The sequence below is a fragment of the Oreochromis niloticus genome, linkage group LG19 (assembly GCF_001858045.2).
Source record: "Oreochromis niloticus isolate F11D_XX linkage group LG19, O_niloticus_UMD_NMBU, whole genome shotgun sequence".
Lineage (NCBI taxonomy): Eukaryota > Metazoa > Chordata > Actinopteri > Cichliformes > Cichlidae > Oreochromis > Oreochromis niloticus.
Window position 1 is genome coordinate 8,385,844 of NC_031983.2, and position 15,876 is coordinate 8,401,719.

Sequence of the window (15,876 nt, forward strand, 5' to 3'; positions counted from 1 at the left end):
CAGCCTTGTTTTAATCACTCTATTGAGAAAGCTTTACTGAGCTATTTCATGCATTATCTAACGCTCTCACTCAAAAAAGAACACTGTAAAATAATGATCAATGCATCAAAGACCACATAGAAAACAGGGAATAGTGCAGTAGTATGGCAGCTATATCTCTAATTTATTTAATATGCATTAAGTAATTTTGCTATTCATTTGTTTTTATTTCTTATCCGGTTGACTATAACGCAAAATGCATATTTCGTAGCTAAGTAAAAGTAAATACCATTTGTTGCAGAATGATACATAAAGGCAGGTGTTTTGGGATGGTTGATGACGTCAGTGGGAGGTATAAAAAAAGCAAAGGCTTGGTCCCCTGTTTCATTCACGTTTTCTCTACCAAGAAGAACAGAATCCCCTCCATCATGAAGAAACTGTGCGTCGCAGTCGTCGGAGTTTTGCTGCTGGCTTTCCATCTCACATCACAGGTCAGTTTGAGCCTTACCTCCTTTTTTTCTTTTTTGTTTCTTCATGCTTTCACTAACCTTTTGGGGTATGGTGGGAATCAGCTGTGGCCAACGGAATTTGTTTACGCATGAAACGCTGTAATGGCGCAGATGAGCTAAATGTTCAATTAGGGAGCTTAAAACGTTGTGCTGGGAGTGCATCTATGATCTCGTATGTTTAGGGTTAAAGTCATGAATATAAAAATCAGTTTGTCCCCTGCAGAACAGACGGCGGCAATAAGGATACAATGCCAAACTTCTAGAAGAGTCGGGCTAGGTCTTCAACAGAGGCTTTAAAGCTCTTATCTTAAATTTTTTTTCCAAATTAAAATGGAAACGAAATGACTCCAGACGCTGAATTGTGATTAACTTTCTCCCTCGCACGTTAAATTCTGGTTTAAAAATGAAATCACCCGGACTGAATCATCTTAATTAAATACAAATGTGTTTCAGGTGGCCCTGGCGAATAACGGCACGAATCCGGACAACACAAACATCACCACCCCGAGTTCCACGGGGGCTGGTTGTAGGACTACCGCCGCCTTCATGCTGCTGCTCCCCCCGCTGGCTCTGACCGCTCTTCTCCTCCACAGGTCCTGACCGAGTGGACTGACCGCGCTGGACACAAAAGCAGCACAGGTTGCACTGTGGATCCAATGCTGGCTTAGTCTAAATACATTAATCTCTCAATCCACCCACCCACTCAAAAACCACCAAAAACGCGTTTTGGAATTACATTTTCAGTGCTGGGTGGGAAAACTTGTCTAAAAAGGCGACGCTCACTTTGAAGCATTCTGCTCGTTCTATCCTCTGCACTGGCTCTGCATGGTCTCTGAAAACTACTTTGGCACCACACCGGTCCTCCTATCCTGCGTGCAGTGGGAGAACACCTCAGACTCGTGTGCAGTGACCATCTTCGATTCTGGTTTCATTCGCCTGAACATGATTTGTAAATGAGCTAAATTTGTAACCACTGTGCTTTTAGGGTGTGACTTGAACTGTTTATTTTTATGTAGATTAAATAAAGCTATAAATTGTGAGACCACATGGCTGACCATTTCTTTCCTGCTTTGAGTGTTTAACGTTTTCAGGCTAGACTATAGAGCCATCAAATTAAAACTGAATAAAGGTGGGTCAGCTGAGAATGAAGGGAATCAGATCAAGTGTCCACAACTGCTGGCTCTGCTTCAAACTCCAAGGCTGGATGAAGGGGAACGAATACACTGAAGGGGTGTGGCCTAATTCTCAACTGGCTTTAGCTGCATGTTTATTTTACTTTAGTTAAAGCACAAATTACATCTGGAGGTGTGTGGGGCACTGACATTTCTGAAGCGGTTTCCTTCATCCACAATCTGGCAACAGTATCACACAAAGCAAGCCGCTGGTGGCATTTTAATAACTGACCAAGCGCAAGTAAATGAAGGACTGCCGAGGCCTTCCTCCACCTATTGCAGTGGGCTTAGCTATAAAGGAGCCGCCTGCTTATATGTGAAGGTCGGCGGCGGGATGGAATTTACCTGAGCCCCCCCCCCCCCCGATTTGGGTGGGAATTCCCCCTTTGATCACAAGACAAAGGCAACATTGTCCAGCTCATTCTCTGCTAAATTCAGATCAGGATCTACTTCAGGTGCTGCAGCTTCAACTGCATGAACATTTTTCCTCGATCTTCACATTTTCTCCTCTTCCTGCTTTATAATCCAAAACCCGAAGAGGTCACATTCACCACCGAGGTGTGACCACTTAAGTCTCTCATCCTCCCATTTCTTACCATCTGGAACAAAAGCAGAAACCTGAGTTCAGGTAAAGTGTTTGGTCACTTGTGGGAAAGGTGGGTGAGGGTACATGAAAGAAGGGTGAGGGGGAAAGGTGAAGGCAGAGTTGAGCTATTCAGCCACTTCTCCTGTTCCCAGGCTCTTTCCTGAGCAGCAATATGCACTCAAAACTTGGATGTTGAAACAAATGGAAACCTTTGAGGCTGAAAAATGACAAAAATGTGTCAGGACTCAATGTACTGCTGTTCCTCTAACAACCGGCTCCAATTATGAGTCTTTTCCCATAAACCCCCATGTTTAAATTTCCAACTTTAGAGCAGAATTAAACATGTTTACAGCCTGGAACAAAAACAAGGTTTTGGTCTCTGGCTTGTTATGTAATGACATATGATGTTAGCATTATTAATTTGTAATGTATCTTTAAGCATCTTTTTTTTAACTCTGTGTGCTGAATACCAAATGTTGGTAAGCTTCGGAAAAGAGTTCCCATCAGGCTGACAAAGAGCAGGAAGTGAAACAGTGCAGATGATATCATCAAAGTGTGACTGCTGCTCTCTGAAGCATGGATTTACTGTTAAAAGTAAGTGAAGTTGGTACGTGTAGGGCTGTAAGTATTTAGACATTGACTCAATTTTTGTCATTTTTCCCATTTATACCTCCGTATTGGATTTAAAATCATGCAATATGTGATTGAGTAACTGAAAAGATCAGATCAGCAGTTATTGTCTCGCTTGGGAGAAATTTATCTTGGACAAACAGTCGAAACACGTCATATAAGATAGCACACATACATTCACAGTTTCACCAAAAGCCCGCTCTATTGGTTGGATGTCAGGTTTCTTACTTGGCCATTGAAGAATATCCCATTTCTTTGTACCCAGAAACTCTTGGGTTGCTTTTGCAGCATGATTTGGGTATTATCCATTTGCCCAATGAAGCACTATGAGATAGGTTTTGCACAAAACTTTTTTAATTTGGTGCAACACATTTTAAAAACTGGAAATTGAAAGAAGAACTAACTGCAATGTTAATGTGATCATGTTAAAAAATACACATAATCTGTTCTGGGTGGAATCTGTGATTACTTTTCTTTTACATGCTGTGAGAAGTGACCAGCCTGGTTACAAATGAGTGAAAGTCTTCCTTGTGGAAGTATTGTAGGTTTTCCAACCATCTTTTAAACAAGACATTTCACACCATGATGCAACTGCAATCAGAGAAAAGCCCCTCAAGCTGGGCTTTAAAAGTGGCAACAGATATGAGAGCTAGAGCCCAGGAACAGAAGGGCTTCACCCACAGACTGAGCAACCACACAGCCGGCCCAGCTCTTCACCTGAAAAAGAAAAAGAAACCAGGAGAGGGATAATGATATGATTTGCTATGCAGTTAATGGCACTAATCCAAGACCAAGAAGTTTGTTTTGCTGAATAAAATTCTAGTATTTTATTTGGATGTTACATAGCAATAATTCAGAATAAGAATACTTTATTAATCCCTGAGGAAATTATGTAGTGGTAGTAGTGCTTGTGTGATGCACCCATATAGTGTAAAAATGCAGTTTACTTAAAAAATAGATAGTGCTAGCTGATAACTTAGATTTCCACTCATTACACTAAATGTGGTCACGTCTCTCTTAATAAAGAAAGAAATAATCATGGCAGCAGCTCAAAAAATTGAGACTTCAAAATGTGAGTCCACAAAACAATGGATGGCGTTCCAGTGGCTAAATCCATGTGTTATATACACTCACCAAGCCACCTTACAATATTGTATTTCTGAGTTTGATATTGACCTATAAAAATGTCCCCTCACTACAAATATTAACCAGAAAATAACGTACGACATGAAAACCGTAGACTTACAGCCACAAACCACCATTTAACAGCGGTGTGCGACGATATTTACAGACAGGCAGCAAGTGCTCCCTCCTCTCACAACCAAATAAGTAAATAAATAACCACACTTTCAACTCATTGATAATAGTGACTGCCACATCTTATTGGACTGAAATTTGATATTCTTCAAAACACTCTGATTGGTTGGCATTATTGAACTTCCCACATAATGGGCATGAGACTTAAAAAAAAAGCTTTCTGTTGTACTTTAGAGGGTTAAAATATATTTTAATGCATATTTAGTGACATTTGGTAAAGAACAGAAGAGGTACACATATGAAGCTAGGTTTATTCTTCCTCTGAGCCCCCAGCAGCATTATAAACACCCTCTAGTGTCTGGATGTGGAATACTGCTATATAATAACCAAAAGCTGTTATAGTTAAAAAAAAAAAAGAATAAATATTTGAAAAAAAGTCTACTTTGGTTTAATATTTAACTTAATTATTTTGATTATTCTAATCTTACGGATTAAACTAGAAACAAAAGTACAGCTCAATTCAGTATTTTCCAATGACACCACAAAAACTGTTTGCCTTTACCATTTGACTCAGATAGTTTCTGATTAAAAACAACTGATGGCATCATAGTGCCCTCTAGTGGTGGCGAGCTTTATAAAACAAAAATTACAGCATGCCTTGTTTTAGCTTTCACACGATGCAAGAGCTTACGCTGCAGTATACCCACAATACAAACTTTAGGGGTGCCTGTTTGTATATTTTTAATATGAAATATTTATTTCCTAATTTATTCCTGAAGTTAGCGAAGAGGAACTGATTAAAGATCTTATTTTAAGTCTATTGTTTTCATTATTTGCTTAATCAAAGATAAAGTGTTGTTATTCACATTTTCATTTTAGGATTCATGAACCTCATCTAAACAATTTGATTGGTCAAATGTATCATTAAGAGTGTAAAACATTAGCAGAAATGAAAATGTGAAGTTTCAGTTTTTAGTATAATTTAAAGTTTAATATTGATCTCCACTATCCCATGTCCTGCCTCATTAGTTTAAAGGATGTAGAAACTTGGCATAGCAACAAGTATATAAACACTCCTGTCATGCTAATTTTAGTGCATGTCACGATAAAATTCAATACAGTGTAAATACATGCAAGCCATTAGGAGGGCTAAATCACTAATGTTTCCTAGTTACGTTACTTTGAATACAGTTTTGCAATTTATGGTGTAATTTAGATGTTAGAGAAGAAAAGAAGAAATAAGCTATAAACCACTGGACGTTATTTTCGGTCACAAAAGGTTTTTCTCCCGATCTTATACTGTGATTACACATATTTTTGGAGTCTAATCATAATAATAATAAATGTGATATATAAGGTGCAAAGAAAGAGGTCCAGTTTGTGACTCTCCTGTGAATGGGCAAAATCCCACCACGTGATAACAACACTAAACAACACAGGCGCGTGTTCTCAAAGTTAAATCTCGCCAGAAGAAACTGAAGAAATTATTAAATTAGTCTTAGCCCCGCAGTTAAATGAGATTGAAATGATTATAACATTTATTTCCCATTATCTGATGTGCTGTGATGTGTTATCTGAAATTGTAAAACATCTGAACAATCATGAAACGTATCCAAAACGGATAACTGATGATATTCAAATATTAATTTTGAGGAAACTCCAGCATGTTTTTGTTTTACTTTCTTCTTTTCCTTTTGTTTTTTGATGAAACGTACACGGAAAAGTTAAGTTTCGTTTTTCATTCCTGACCTATAAATACCGGAAGTGTCGCTCTGGCAGCGTCAATACGCTAGACAAACGGAGAAAGCGGAACTCCGTAAACATGCGTGCTGGTGAGTATTTTAATACACGTATTACTTTAAAATAACTATATTCATGTGTTTAATGGTGTGACGGTGCCATGATGATAGCAAATGTCAGTGCTGATGTGAACTTTGATGTGTTTCAGGGACGGCCCTTGCCGCTACAGTGGGAGCAGGTAAGGCTTTGTCTGTGTGGTCACCGGGTTCAACCTACCCACAGTATCTCTCTGTTATGTTGATCCACTACCCTTTACAGCAGTCAGGAGAAGCGGTCACACAAAGCTGGGTGTCGGCTTGAGAAGCTAACCCAGGGCTTGGTTCGGGCCGACGCTTGACAGGGATGGTTTTTGGCAGCATGTAAACAATTTACCACCAACAGGGAAAAGAAAAATATGAAGGAATAAAGTGAACTGTAAGAATATATATTTATTACTGATGCGCATCAGGGAAAGCACCAAAACTTTAGAGTCTTTTGAAAAACTTTAGTCCGTCCTACTGTCTGTACACCGAGGTCTGAGGGATCTTCTATGAATAGTGACGCTATTTTCAGAAAACTGAGTAGTTAGCAGGCGTTGTTTCTAACCTGCTGATCATTAATCATAACTTGAACCCTGTGTGTGCCATTGTAACTTATACAATGAAATATAGAGATTGGTATGCATGAAATCACCACCTACTGACCAATGCATTATCCAGATAATAGGGTCACTGTTCATAGAAAGTCGCTCAGACCTCTGTGAGTGGACAGTAGGAGGATCTAATGTTTTTGTGTTCGTTTTTCCCTGATGTCAACTTTATTGCTTCCAACAGGAAAAAGTGAAGTAAATGTTTTACAACATTTTCTTTGTTCTCCAGCAATAATACATGATTGTGAAACAGGACACAAACTTGTACTTGCTGACCTTAGACTGACCTTGATTATAATCATCACGTTCTCCTGTGCCTCAAACACAGAACTGTGATATTTAATCTTTTAACTCTTGCTGGCTTTCTTCCCTGGCTTCAAATAGGCCAGAATTTATTCATATAATGTGTATTTTCCAGTCATGCTGTCCAAAGTGCTTCGAGGGCACAAACATTCATACAACACTTTTAATATTAAACTACTGTAAAGTACTTTTTCCTCTCACACACTCTCACACTCTGCTGCGTTCAGTATCTGTATAATGTTTTTAACCTCTTCATATTTTTAGTATAGTTTTCTCTTTCTTTGTAAAATCAGCCCTTGAGCTGCCTGCACACTTACACTTCCCAACAGCACCACCCCGTTCGCGTGAGAGAGCAGGGCAAACCCTGGATAAACTTAGTTTCTTTGATAACAGCTTTATGTGACCACTTATCTGGATCGAATCCAGATAACTGAAAGATACCAGCAACCTCACTTTAACATGTAAAGCGAGCCCAGGATAAGATGTAATCCTGCCTTGTACCTCAGGCCTCTGCTTATATAAAAACTTTTTACATGGCATATCGTTTGTAACAGTCACACTGATGCTGGTGTTCTCGTCCATGTCCAGTAGGTACAGTGGCCTTGGCTCCTGTTGCTCTGGGGGCCATAGGTTTCACCTCAGCTGGAATAGCTGCAGGCTCCTACGCTGCAAGCATGATGTCTGCTGCTGCAGCGGCTAATGGAGGCGGAGTGGCAGCAGGAAGTGTGGTGGCTGTTTTACAGTCAGCAGGTAGGCTTGTTGTCTGACTTTACTGTGGTCTCATTAATAGTGCTGTATACATTCACTTTATTAGGAACCAAAGCAAAGGTGATCCTTGCTCCTGTTGGTGTTGACCAGCAGATGGCTCTTAAAACTCTGGCTACTTGAGGACTGAAATACAAATGACTGATAACATATTTACAAATGATTCAGCTTAAAGTCTATTTACAGACTTAAATGGGGACGGCCTTAGTGTCAATAAGATGAGTTAATTGTTCCAGCCTGTGTTGTGTTACAGGACTAAGCTTGTGATGCGATTAGACTGAGGACTATAATTCTGCCACACTTTGAATTCTTTATTATAAAGTGTGGTTTTATTGCCCTTGCACTGAGTATTGTCCACAAATGTGGACATCACATTTTGGGATGTCTGGACCAAAATACTTAATTTTTCTCTACAAGGGCCTGATATCCGCTTTCGAGGACATTATACTGCCACTGTTCTATCAAAATTTAAAATGAATGTCCTCATATGTGGATCTCATTTTTCTCAGAAACAAAAATTCTGTAAAAAAAAAAAAAAATCTGGTAATTTTTTGTTTTTAAATTCATCAGGTCCCAATCAACCCAAGTAGCAAAGAAAAATAAAAAATGCATGCCATGAAAGAGTTTGGGTCTTAGGAGGTTAAAAGGGACTTGAGTGTGCAGCTGGCACAGCCACAGAAAGGGCATGTTGCAGTTATGTCAGCACTGACCCAGTTCTGATAAGTTTGCCAATAGTTTTGAATCCATGCCGCAAAGAACTGGGGCTGTTTTCAGAATCAAGAACTGTGTATTAGTGTACAAGCCATAGGACATTGTTTAGTTTATGAAATCTGACACCACTGAGAGGGCAGTGATGCCACTATTAGGTGGCAGTCAGTACAGTTAGTTTGATTCCTGATCAAGTTATAGGCAATCTCAGCTTCTTGACTTGGAATATTTTTCCTCATCCCTCCTGAAGGTGCAGCCGGGCTGTCTGGGACTGCCACTGCGGCTGTGGGCGGTGTTGGAGCTGCTGCAGGAGCAGGACTGAAATGGCTAGGAGGTCTCATTTTCAAGGACGAAGAAGATGATGAAGACGATGAAGACAAAAAGAAGTAAAGTAAATTTAAATAATCTCACATGGCAAATTTTAATGATATTTGTTGGCACAAGATATTAAACCAGAGTGAAGAGTTATTATTTTAAAGATGTGCTGCACATTTGTCGCTCTTACAGCTTTGCCATTGATCATTTCAGGTGTAGGAATGGAAACTCACCATACCCGAGGCTCCCCGCACTGTCCTCACACTTAGCCTGAAGGCTGTGGATTCTGATGGTGTCATTCTGATCATTCCTTTTGTGCCTCTGGGTGACTTTCTCTGTGCACGCTGGTATAATAGTAGTGAACTGTATACAACTGAAAAGCATGACTTTTTTTTAAGCAAGTGTGGATTTTTTTCTCCTATATTTTCTAAAATTTGCATCTGAATCAATGAGCTAATTGCAGGAAATTCTAATTCTAAAATTCTGAATGGCGTTAGTGCCATTGTCCTCACTAAGATAAAGCTAAATTTTGGTAAGAAAGTCTGGTTAAATTGTTAAATGTTATTACTTACTACGGTTAGCTAACTAGCTCACAATGACGAGTGGTGGAGGATTTTTTTATTTATTTTTTGGAATCATTGTTTTATCAGAAGTAGCAATAAATTACTATGCCAACACTTCATTATACATAACACTGTATTTATTTTTTAGGGCAAATTCTATGTAATATATCAAAAATAAAAGTATTTATTCTGCAGAAATCGGTGTTACATGGATCAGTATTACTGCTGCAGGTGATATTGTTAACTATCAGTGTCTACAATAAGATTAAAAATTAATGAAAAATTAACCGAACAGCTGGTTCAGTTTTCTACAAGTGATTTCTCAGAGATGTTGGTCTGAAAGTGCTGATGGAGCCTACACCTGTTCAACTTGCCTGCCTTATGAAGTCATATATGTCAGGGGTTCCCCTCTCCATCATCACAGCTTTTATTACTAACGTGTTAAATAAGTAAAAAAAAAAGTTCATATATCACACGTGTTGGTCCAGGTCTTTACTAAGAGAAAACTCATTATGATGATAAATGGGAGTACTTGTTTACTTGCTAATGCTAGCCTTGTTTCCACACAATACACAACTTGTAACTGATCTCAGGGATTTCCACAACATGGATTTATGCACAAACAATCAGCTACAAGCTGCTGTCCTCTTAGCTTGACAAGATCCAACCGTGATTAACTGGGCACAGATGTTGATTAGGAAACCTACCCTATATTGATTTCAGTAGCTCTATAATCAAGCAGTGTCAAGCCTACTTTCAGAGACAATAGCCAACTGTGGCCATAGGATGGCAGTGATGTAAAGGATGGACGCAGACAGTCATGAGTACAGCTTTATGAGAGAATGCTGTTTGCGCTGAAACAAGAGTGATTGCATTACTTTGGTATACTTTAACTGATGTATGTTTTTTACATTTAACTGGACAAACATTGTTTGCCTTGCTTGGCCTGACAGAATACCACGAGACTCTCTTCACAAAGCATTTTATTTACCCATCTTCTGCAAATTCTCCAACAAACAACATTTTCCACTCTTAAGATAATTAAAATTTATCTGAATAGATATTTAGTGACATTTGGCAAAGAAGAGGTACACACAAAGCTAGTGTTAGCTTTCGACAGGAAGGTTTATTCTTCCTCAATAAGATTATTCTAATCATGCTGCTAAAACTAGAAACAAAAGCACAGCTCCATTCAGTATTTTCCAGTGACGAACAAATATACCAACCCCCCCCCAAAACTGCCTGCCTTCACTTTATCACAGCACCTGACTCAGGTAAGGTTTCTGATTAAATACAAAGAGGTCCAGTTAGTGACTCTGAATGTGCAAAATCACACCATGTGATCACACCACTAACCAACAACACAGCCACGTGTTCTCAGTTTGCTCACATTACTGTTAAATCTTCTCAAAAGAAAGAAAATAAAAGATTAAATTAGTCTTAACACTGCTCTCAAATGAGATTATGACTATAATGAAATGACTATGATATTTATTTTCCGTTATCTGTTGTGCTTTGTTTAAATGTCGAAATTCACTGGGAAAATCTTTCAATAATTTATCTTTTATATGTGATTTAAAAACAAATCTGAATTGTAAAACATCTGAACAATCATGCAATATACATAAACGGAAAAGTTTGTTTTTTCATGTTAGCATAGAAATACCGGAAGTGTCTCCGTGGCAGAGTCTATTGTTGAGACAGTTCTGCATCAATACGATACGCAAACATAGAAAGTGGAACTCCGTAAACATGCGTGTTGGTGAGTATTTTAATACACGTATTACTTTAAAACAACTATATTCATGTGTTTAATGGTGTGACGGTGCCATGATGATAGCAAATGTTAGTGCTGATGTGAGCTTTGATGTTGTGTTTCAGGGACGATCGTTGCCGTTGCAGGGGGAGCAGGTAAGGCTTTGTCTGTGTGGTCACCGGGTTCAACCTACCCACAGTATCTCTCTGTTATGTTGATCCCTTTACCGCAGTCAGGAGAAGCGGTCACACAAAGCTGGGTGTCGGCTTGATAAGCTAACCCAGGGCTTGGTTCGGGCCGACGCTTGACAGGGATGGTTTTTGGCAGCATGTAAACAATTTACCACCAACAGGGAAAAGAAAAATGTCAAGGAATAAATTTAATTGTAAGAATATTGAACCACGCTAAGCACTAAGACTTTAGGGTCTTTTGAAAACCTTTAGCCCGTCCTACTGTCTGTACACCGAGGTCTGAGGGATCTTGTATGAATAGTGACGCTATTTTCAGAAGACCGATTAGTCAGCAGGCGTTGTTTCATACCTGCTGATCATTAGTCATAACTTGAACCCTGTGGAATGTATTGCATTGTAACTAATGCTCTCAAATGAAATATAAAGATTATGCATGAAATCACCACCTACTGACCAGTAGGCTACATCATCCAGACAATAGGGTCACTGTTCATAGGAAGTCCCTCAGACCTCTGTGAGTGGACAGTAGGAGGATCTAATGTTTTTGTGTAAAGTCTTCGTTTTTCCCTGATGTTATTAATAAATGTAGATCTTTAGATACAACTTTATTACTTTACGTTTTCCTGTTGGAAGCAAATGTTTTACAACATTTTCTTTGTTCTCCAGCAATAATACATGATTGAGAAACAGGACACAAACTTGTACTTGCTGACCTTGATTATAATCATCAGATTCTCCTGTGCCTCAAAGACAGAACTGTGATATTGAATCTATAAATTTACACAGCTTCCCTGGCTTCAAATAGGCCAGAATTTATTCATATAATGTGTATTTTCCAGTCGTGCTGTCCAAAGTGCTTTGAGGGCACAAACATTCATACAGCACTTTTAATACTAAACTACTGTAAAGTACTTTTTCCTCTCACACTTACACTTGACAACAGCACCAGCCCTTTTACGTGAGCGAGAAGGGTGAACCCTGGATTAACTTAATTTGTTTCAACAGCTTCATGTGATCACTTATCCAGATTGCCAGTGTTGGGATAAGTGAATCCAGATAACTGAAAGATACCCCGGATATGCTAAACTTGCTTTAACATTTAAAGCGAGCCCAGGATAAGATGTAATCCTGCCTTGTACCTCAGGCCTCTGCTTATATAAAAACTTTTTACATGGCATATCGTTTGTAACAGTCACACTGATGCTGGTGTTCTCGTCCATGTGCAGTAGGTGCAGTGGCCTTGGCTCCTGTTGCTCTGGGGGCCATAGGTTTCACCTCAGCTGGAATAGCTGCAGGCTCCTACGCTGCAAGCATGATGTCTGCTGCTGCAGTGGCTAATGGAGGCGGAGTGGCAGCAGGAGGCATGGTGGCTCTTTTGCAGTCAGCAGGTAGGCTTGTTGTCTGACTTTACTGTGGTTTCATCAATAGTGCTGTATACATTCACTTTATTAGGAACCTACAGTGGCCCTGAGAGGCCAAACGGACTGCAACTGCAAAAGCACACAAAACACAACATAAATAGGAAAAACGAAAACAGAAATAGGAAAAAACAGAGGGAAGTGTTTCTGGGGAGACGATAACCCGATGGACGAGTTGCAGGAACCAAAAATATGCTAAGAATTGCGCTGGGAGACACTTAAAAGAAGTGGAGGATCTATTGGTTTTGTGAGGAAAGAAAAGATTAGAGGTAAGTGTGTTAGCCTAACTATTAGCCCAAAAATTCGTCATCAGTATTATATGAATCATGATAAAACATGCCTACCATGTTTTGGGTTCCTGCAACTGGTCCGTCGGGTTATTGTCTCCCTAGAAACACTTCCCTTGTGTTCTTTCCTATTTCTGTTTTGTTTTTTCCTATTTCTGTTGTGTTTTGTGTGCTTTTGTAGTGTTTTTCTTATTGCTGGTGTTTTCTTAAGTTGCAGTCCGTTTTGCCTCTCAGGGCCACCGCAGGAACCAAAGCAAAGGTGACCCTTGCTCCTGTTGGTGGTGACCAGTATATGTATACTCGGGGACTGAATAATTCAATACAAATGACTGATAACACATTTACAAATGTACACACTGATTCAGCTTAAAGTCTGTTTACAGACTTAAATGGGGACGGCCTTAGTGTCCTGTTTTTTAGTTTATGAAATCTGACACCACTAGGGGGCAGTGATGCCACTGTTAGGTGGCAGTCAGTTGTTTTGATTCCTGATAAAGTTATTAGCAAACTCAGCTGCTTGACTTGCTGCAACATATTGAAGCTGTGAATATTTTTCCTCCTCCCTCTTGAAGGTGCAGCTGGGCTGTCGGGGGGTGCCACTGCGGCTCTGGGCAGTGTTGGAGCTGCTGCAGGAGCAGGACTGAAATTGCTGGCAGGTGTCATTCGGAAATAAAAAATATAAATAATCTCACATGGCAAATTCTAATGATATTTGTTACCACTGCACTTCCTACTAATGAGCATTGTTGTGATGTCAGAAATATGAGTGATACATTTTTTAACTGTTTCAGTGAATGAGTGAAAGTGTTTCTGCGTGTCACTGACCTCATTTCAGTGCACCAAAGAGTACTTTAACAAATTCAGAGTGTTGTAAAAATTTCAGGATTTAATGAAATGTTTTGGTCATACCACATGTTACTGAAGTGTTTAAACTAAAGAGTGTTCTAGCGTTTGTTCATTCAAGGTTCAAAATAAAGGAAGATATTAAACCAGAGTGAAGAGTTATCATTTTTGAAGATGTGCTGCACATTTGTCGTTCTTACAGCTTTGCCACTGATCATTTTAGGTGTAGGAATGAAAACTCACGAAACCCTTTCCTTTCTTCTCTAAGCAATTTTTTACATTGTTGAAAGATCTAAATAAGAGTAACTGAAATTAACTTAAATAAAATGCATTTCAAGTTTTCTGCTGGCTCCAGTGTTTTTAAAATTTGTAATGGTACAAAAGATTATTTAAAGATTTAACCCTCACAAAATAAACTGTAATAACACAATCTTTTCCCCCCTTTTTTTAAGTATGTGCAGATTTTTTTTATGTTCAACACTAAAATTTTCATGTCAATTGATTACCTTATTGTAGGAAATTGTAGTTCTAAATTTCAGAATGGTGTTAATGCCTTTGTCCTCACTAAGGTGAGTCTGATTTATTTATTTTTTAACATTCAGGTGCTCATGTTTTGATTTCTTAAAGCCTTGCATCCGTTTCCATAATCCTGCCAGCGGATAAGCTCAGTGCATCTATTATGAGGAGTCTTTCTGTGGAGATTATTATAAGCGTTCTGGAAACTGATGGATTCGTGGGCTCTATAACTCATTTTACTTTCTTTGCTTTCCGTGTTTTGTATTTTGCGTTTTTGCATAGCACTGGGTGAAGCAGGTATTTGATCCCCTACAACCCAGTCAGAATTTTGGCACATTTTCTGGACTTTTATGGAGTCTTTGATATTTCTGCATTACATTATGATGTTTAAAATAAAAACAACAATGCTTTTATTTTGCATGGATTTTTATTTTCACATTAAATTCAGAAAGTGCATCGTATCAGTCTTGGGTTCAGATCAAACAGCTTCATCCTCTACAATGATATATAAAAATGATGGATTCAAAATAGCAGTAATCTTAATCCACCATATATTTAACTTAATTTTCAAATTTTGCCTGAAGCGGAGTGTCTGACATTTGTTCATGATGTAAATCTTAACGCGTTCCAGTCTGGTTACAAATGGTTGAGAGCAGCCAACCCACTGTTCCTCCAGCACCAGCAAAACCTCCAGTGGCAGCTCCCGTCAGACCTCCCATACCTACAGTGAAATTATAGACGCCATCAGCTGTTTGTTATTCATGTGTAAATCTTTTATGCTATTCTTTTTGATGCTTCTCTATACAGTATATGATTTGCATTATATCTGTTTTCTATATTTAAATATGTAAGCAATTTTCTTTGCAACATCTAAATAATATTGTTTAAATAATTTACTCATTGAATCAAAATATCTGGTTTACCCCAGGACTGCAGGGTTGCTATGAGACCGCCTGCTGCAACTCCTCCTCCATTAGCAACTGCAAAATATGACATCAGTTTGGCAGCGATGGAGCCTGCTGCTATTCCAGCTGGAGTGAACCCCAGTGCAGCCAGAGCGGCTGGAGCCAGAGCCACAGTGCCAGCACCCCCTGAATATTATTTTATATATATATTTAAAGATTTTCAGATAAAAAGTAACAAGAACCAACCTTAATTACAAAAAAGTTTATTGTGAAATGTAAAAAAAAAAAAAAAGAAGACAGTGATGTGTTCCTGCCATGAAATTTAAAATGAGCTAATGTCATTTCTTGAAATAGTAAAATGTCTTAGTTGTTCAACTGTAAATAAAGTTACGTTTATAAGATTTGCATTGCATTGTGGGTTGGGTGAAAGCGGTGAATCACGTCATCTGACAGCTTACCTCCGAGTATAACGACTCCCTTACCTGTTATTGAAAGACAAAGAGTGAACAAAAACGCGCATGGAGTAAGAAATTCATTAAATTACACTGCATGAAAAATAAATAATAACATAAACAGTAAAATATGAAAGATTTACATATTTCTTCCCAGTCCATGATATATCCACATTCAGATGATACAGAGTGTATCCGTAGTTACGCGCAGATATCCACAGTGCAGGTGTTTATTTTGCCCAGTGCGTCCCCTCCTGGCTTTTTATAATTATTAATAGAAGTTCCACTTTCGT

The 15,876-nt window shown here is 38.8% G+C and overlaps 3 protein-coding genes and 1 long non-coding RNA gene across 5 annotated transcripts; 3 read left to right on the forward strand and 1 right to left on the reverse strand.

Moving 5' to 3' along the window:
* Positions 1 to 314: 314 nt before the first annotated feature.
* Positions 315 to 1,535, forward strand: LOC100690470 (uncharacterized). The gene is made up of 2 exons (XR_266370.4): positions 315 to 470; positions 942 to 1,535. It is a non-coding gene; the product is annotated as an uncharacterized LOC100690470 (long non-coding RNA).
* A 4,315-nt stretch (positions 1,536 to 5,850) lies between these two features.
* On the forward strand, positions 5,851 to 9,502 carry LOC102079967 (interferon alpha-inducible protein 27-like protein 2A). 2 transcript variants are annotated; one of them, XM_019348808.2, is made up of 5 exons: positions 5,851 to 5,965; positions 6,082 to 6,111; positions 7,453 to 7,614; positions 8,588 to 8,728; positions 8,866 to 9,502. In XM_019348808.2, the coding sequence occupies exons 1-4, from the start codon at positions 5,956 to 5,958 to the stop codon at positions 8,725 to 8,727; spliced, it is 342 nt and encodes a 113-aa protein (XP_019204353.1). In that variant the 5' UTR covers positions 5,851 to 5,955; the 3' UTR covers position 8,728; positions 8,866 to 9,502. The 2 variants fall into 2 exon arrangements, with proteins under 2 accessions (XP_019204353.1, XP_019204352.1); XM_019348807.2 differs by having other exon boundaries at positions 8,588 to 8,723; positions 8,866 to 9,408.
* Positions 9,503 to 10,848: 1,346 nt separating this feature from the next.
* On the forward strand, positions 10,849 to 13,861 carry LOC106098440 (interferon alpha-inducible protein 27-like protein 2A). Its single transcript, XM_019348809.2, has 4 exons — positions 10,849 to 10,977; positions 11,097 to 11,126; positions 12,389 to 12,550; positions 13,440 to 13,861. The coding sequence occupies exons 1-4, from the start codon at positions 10,968 to 10,970 to the stop codon at positions 13,538 to 13,540; spliced, it is 303 nt and encodes a 100-aa protein (XP_019204354.1). The 5' UTR covers positions 10,849 to 10,967; the 3' UTR covers positions 13,541 to 13,861.
* Positions 13,862 to 14,634: 773 nt separating this feature from the next.
* LOC100690202 (interferon alpha-inducible protein 27-like protein 2A) lies at positions 14,635 to 15,866 on the reverse strand. The gene is made up of 4 exons (XM_005453354.4): positions 15,727 to 15,866; positions 15,590 to 15,613; positions 15,150 to 15,317; positions 14,635 to 14,947 (listed from the first exon to the last, which is right to left on the reverse strand). Exons 1-4 carry the CDS (start codon positions 15,743 to 15,745, stop codon positions 14,844 to 14,846), a joined length of 315 nt encoding a protein of 104 aa, XP_005453411.1. The 5' UTR covers positions 15,746 to 15,866; the 3' UTR covers positions 14,635 to 14,843.
* Between the last annotated feature and the right edge of the window lie 10 nt (positions 15,867 to 15,876).

Coding starts and splice junctions, on each gene's coding strand:
- LOC102079967 (XM_019348807.2), top strand. Junction 7,615..8,587: donor GGCTGTTTTACAGTCAGCAG/GTAGGCTTGTTG, acceptor TCCCTCCTGAAG/GTGCAGCCGGGCTGTCTGGG. Junction 8,724..8,865: donor GACGATGAAGACAAAAAGAA/GTAAAGTAAATT, acceptor TGATCATTTCAG/GTGTAGGAATGGAAACTCAC.
- LOC106098440 (XM_019348809.2), top strand. Junction 11,127..12,388: donor TGCCGTTGCAGGGGGAGCAG/GTAAGGCTTTGT, acceptor GTCCATGTGCAG/TAGGTGCAGTGGCCTTGGCT. Junction 12,551..13,439: donor GGCTCTTTTGCAGTCAGCAG/GTAGGCTTGTTG, acceptor TCCCTCTTGAAG/GTGCAGCTGGGCTGTCGGGG.
- LOC100690202 (XM_005453354.4), bottom strand. Junction 15,318..15,589: donor GGGAGTCGTTATACTCGGAG/GTAAGCTGTCAG, acceptor AATAATATTCAG/GGGGTGCTGGCACTGTGGCT. Junction 14,948..15,149: donor AGCAACCCTGCAGTCCTGGG/GTAAACCAGATA, acceptor ATTTCACTGTAG/GTATGGGAGGTCTGACGGGA.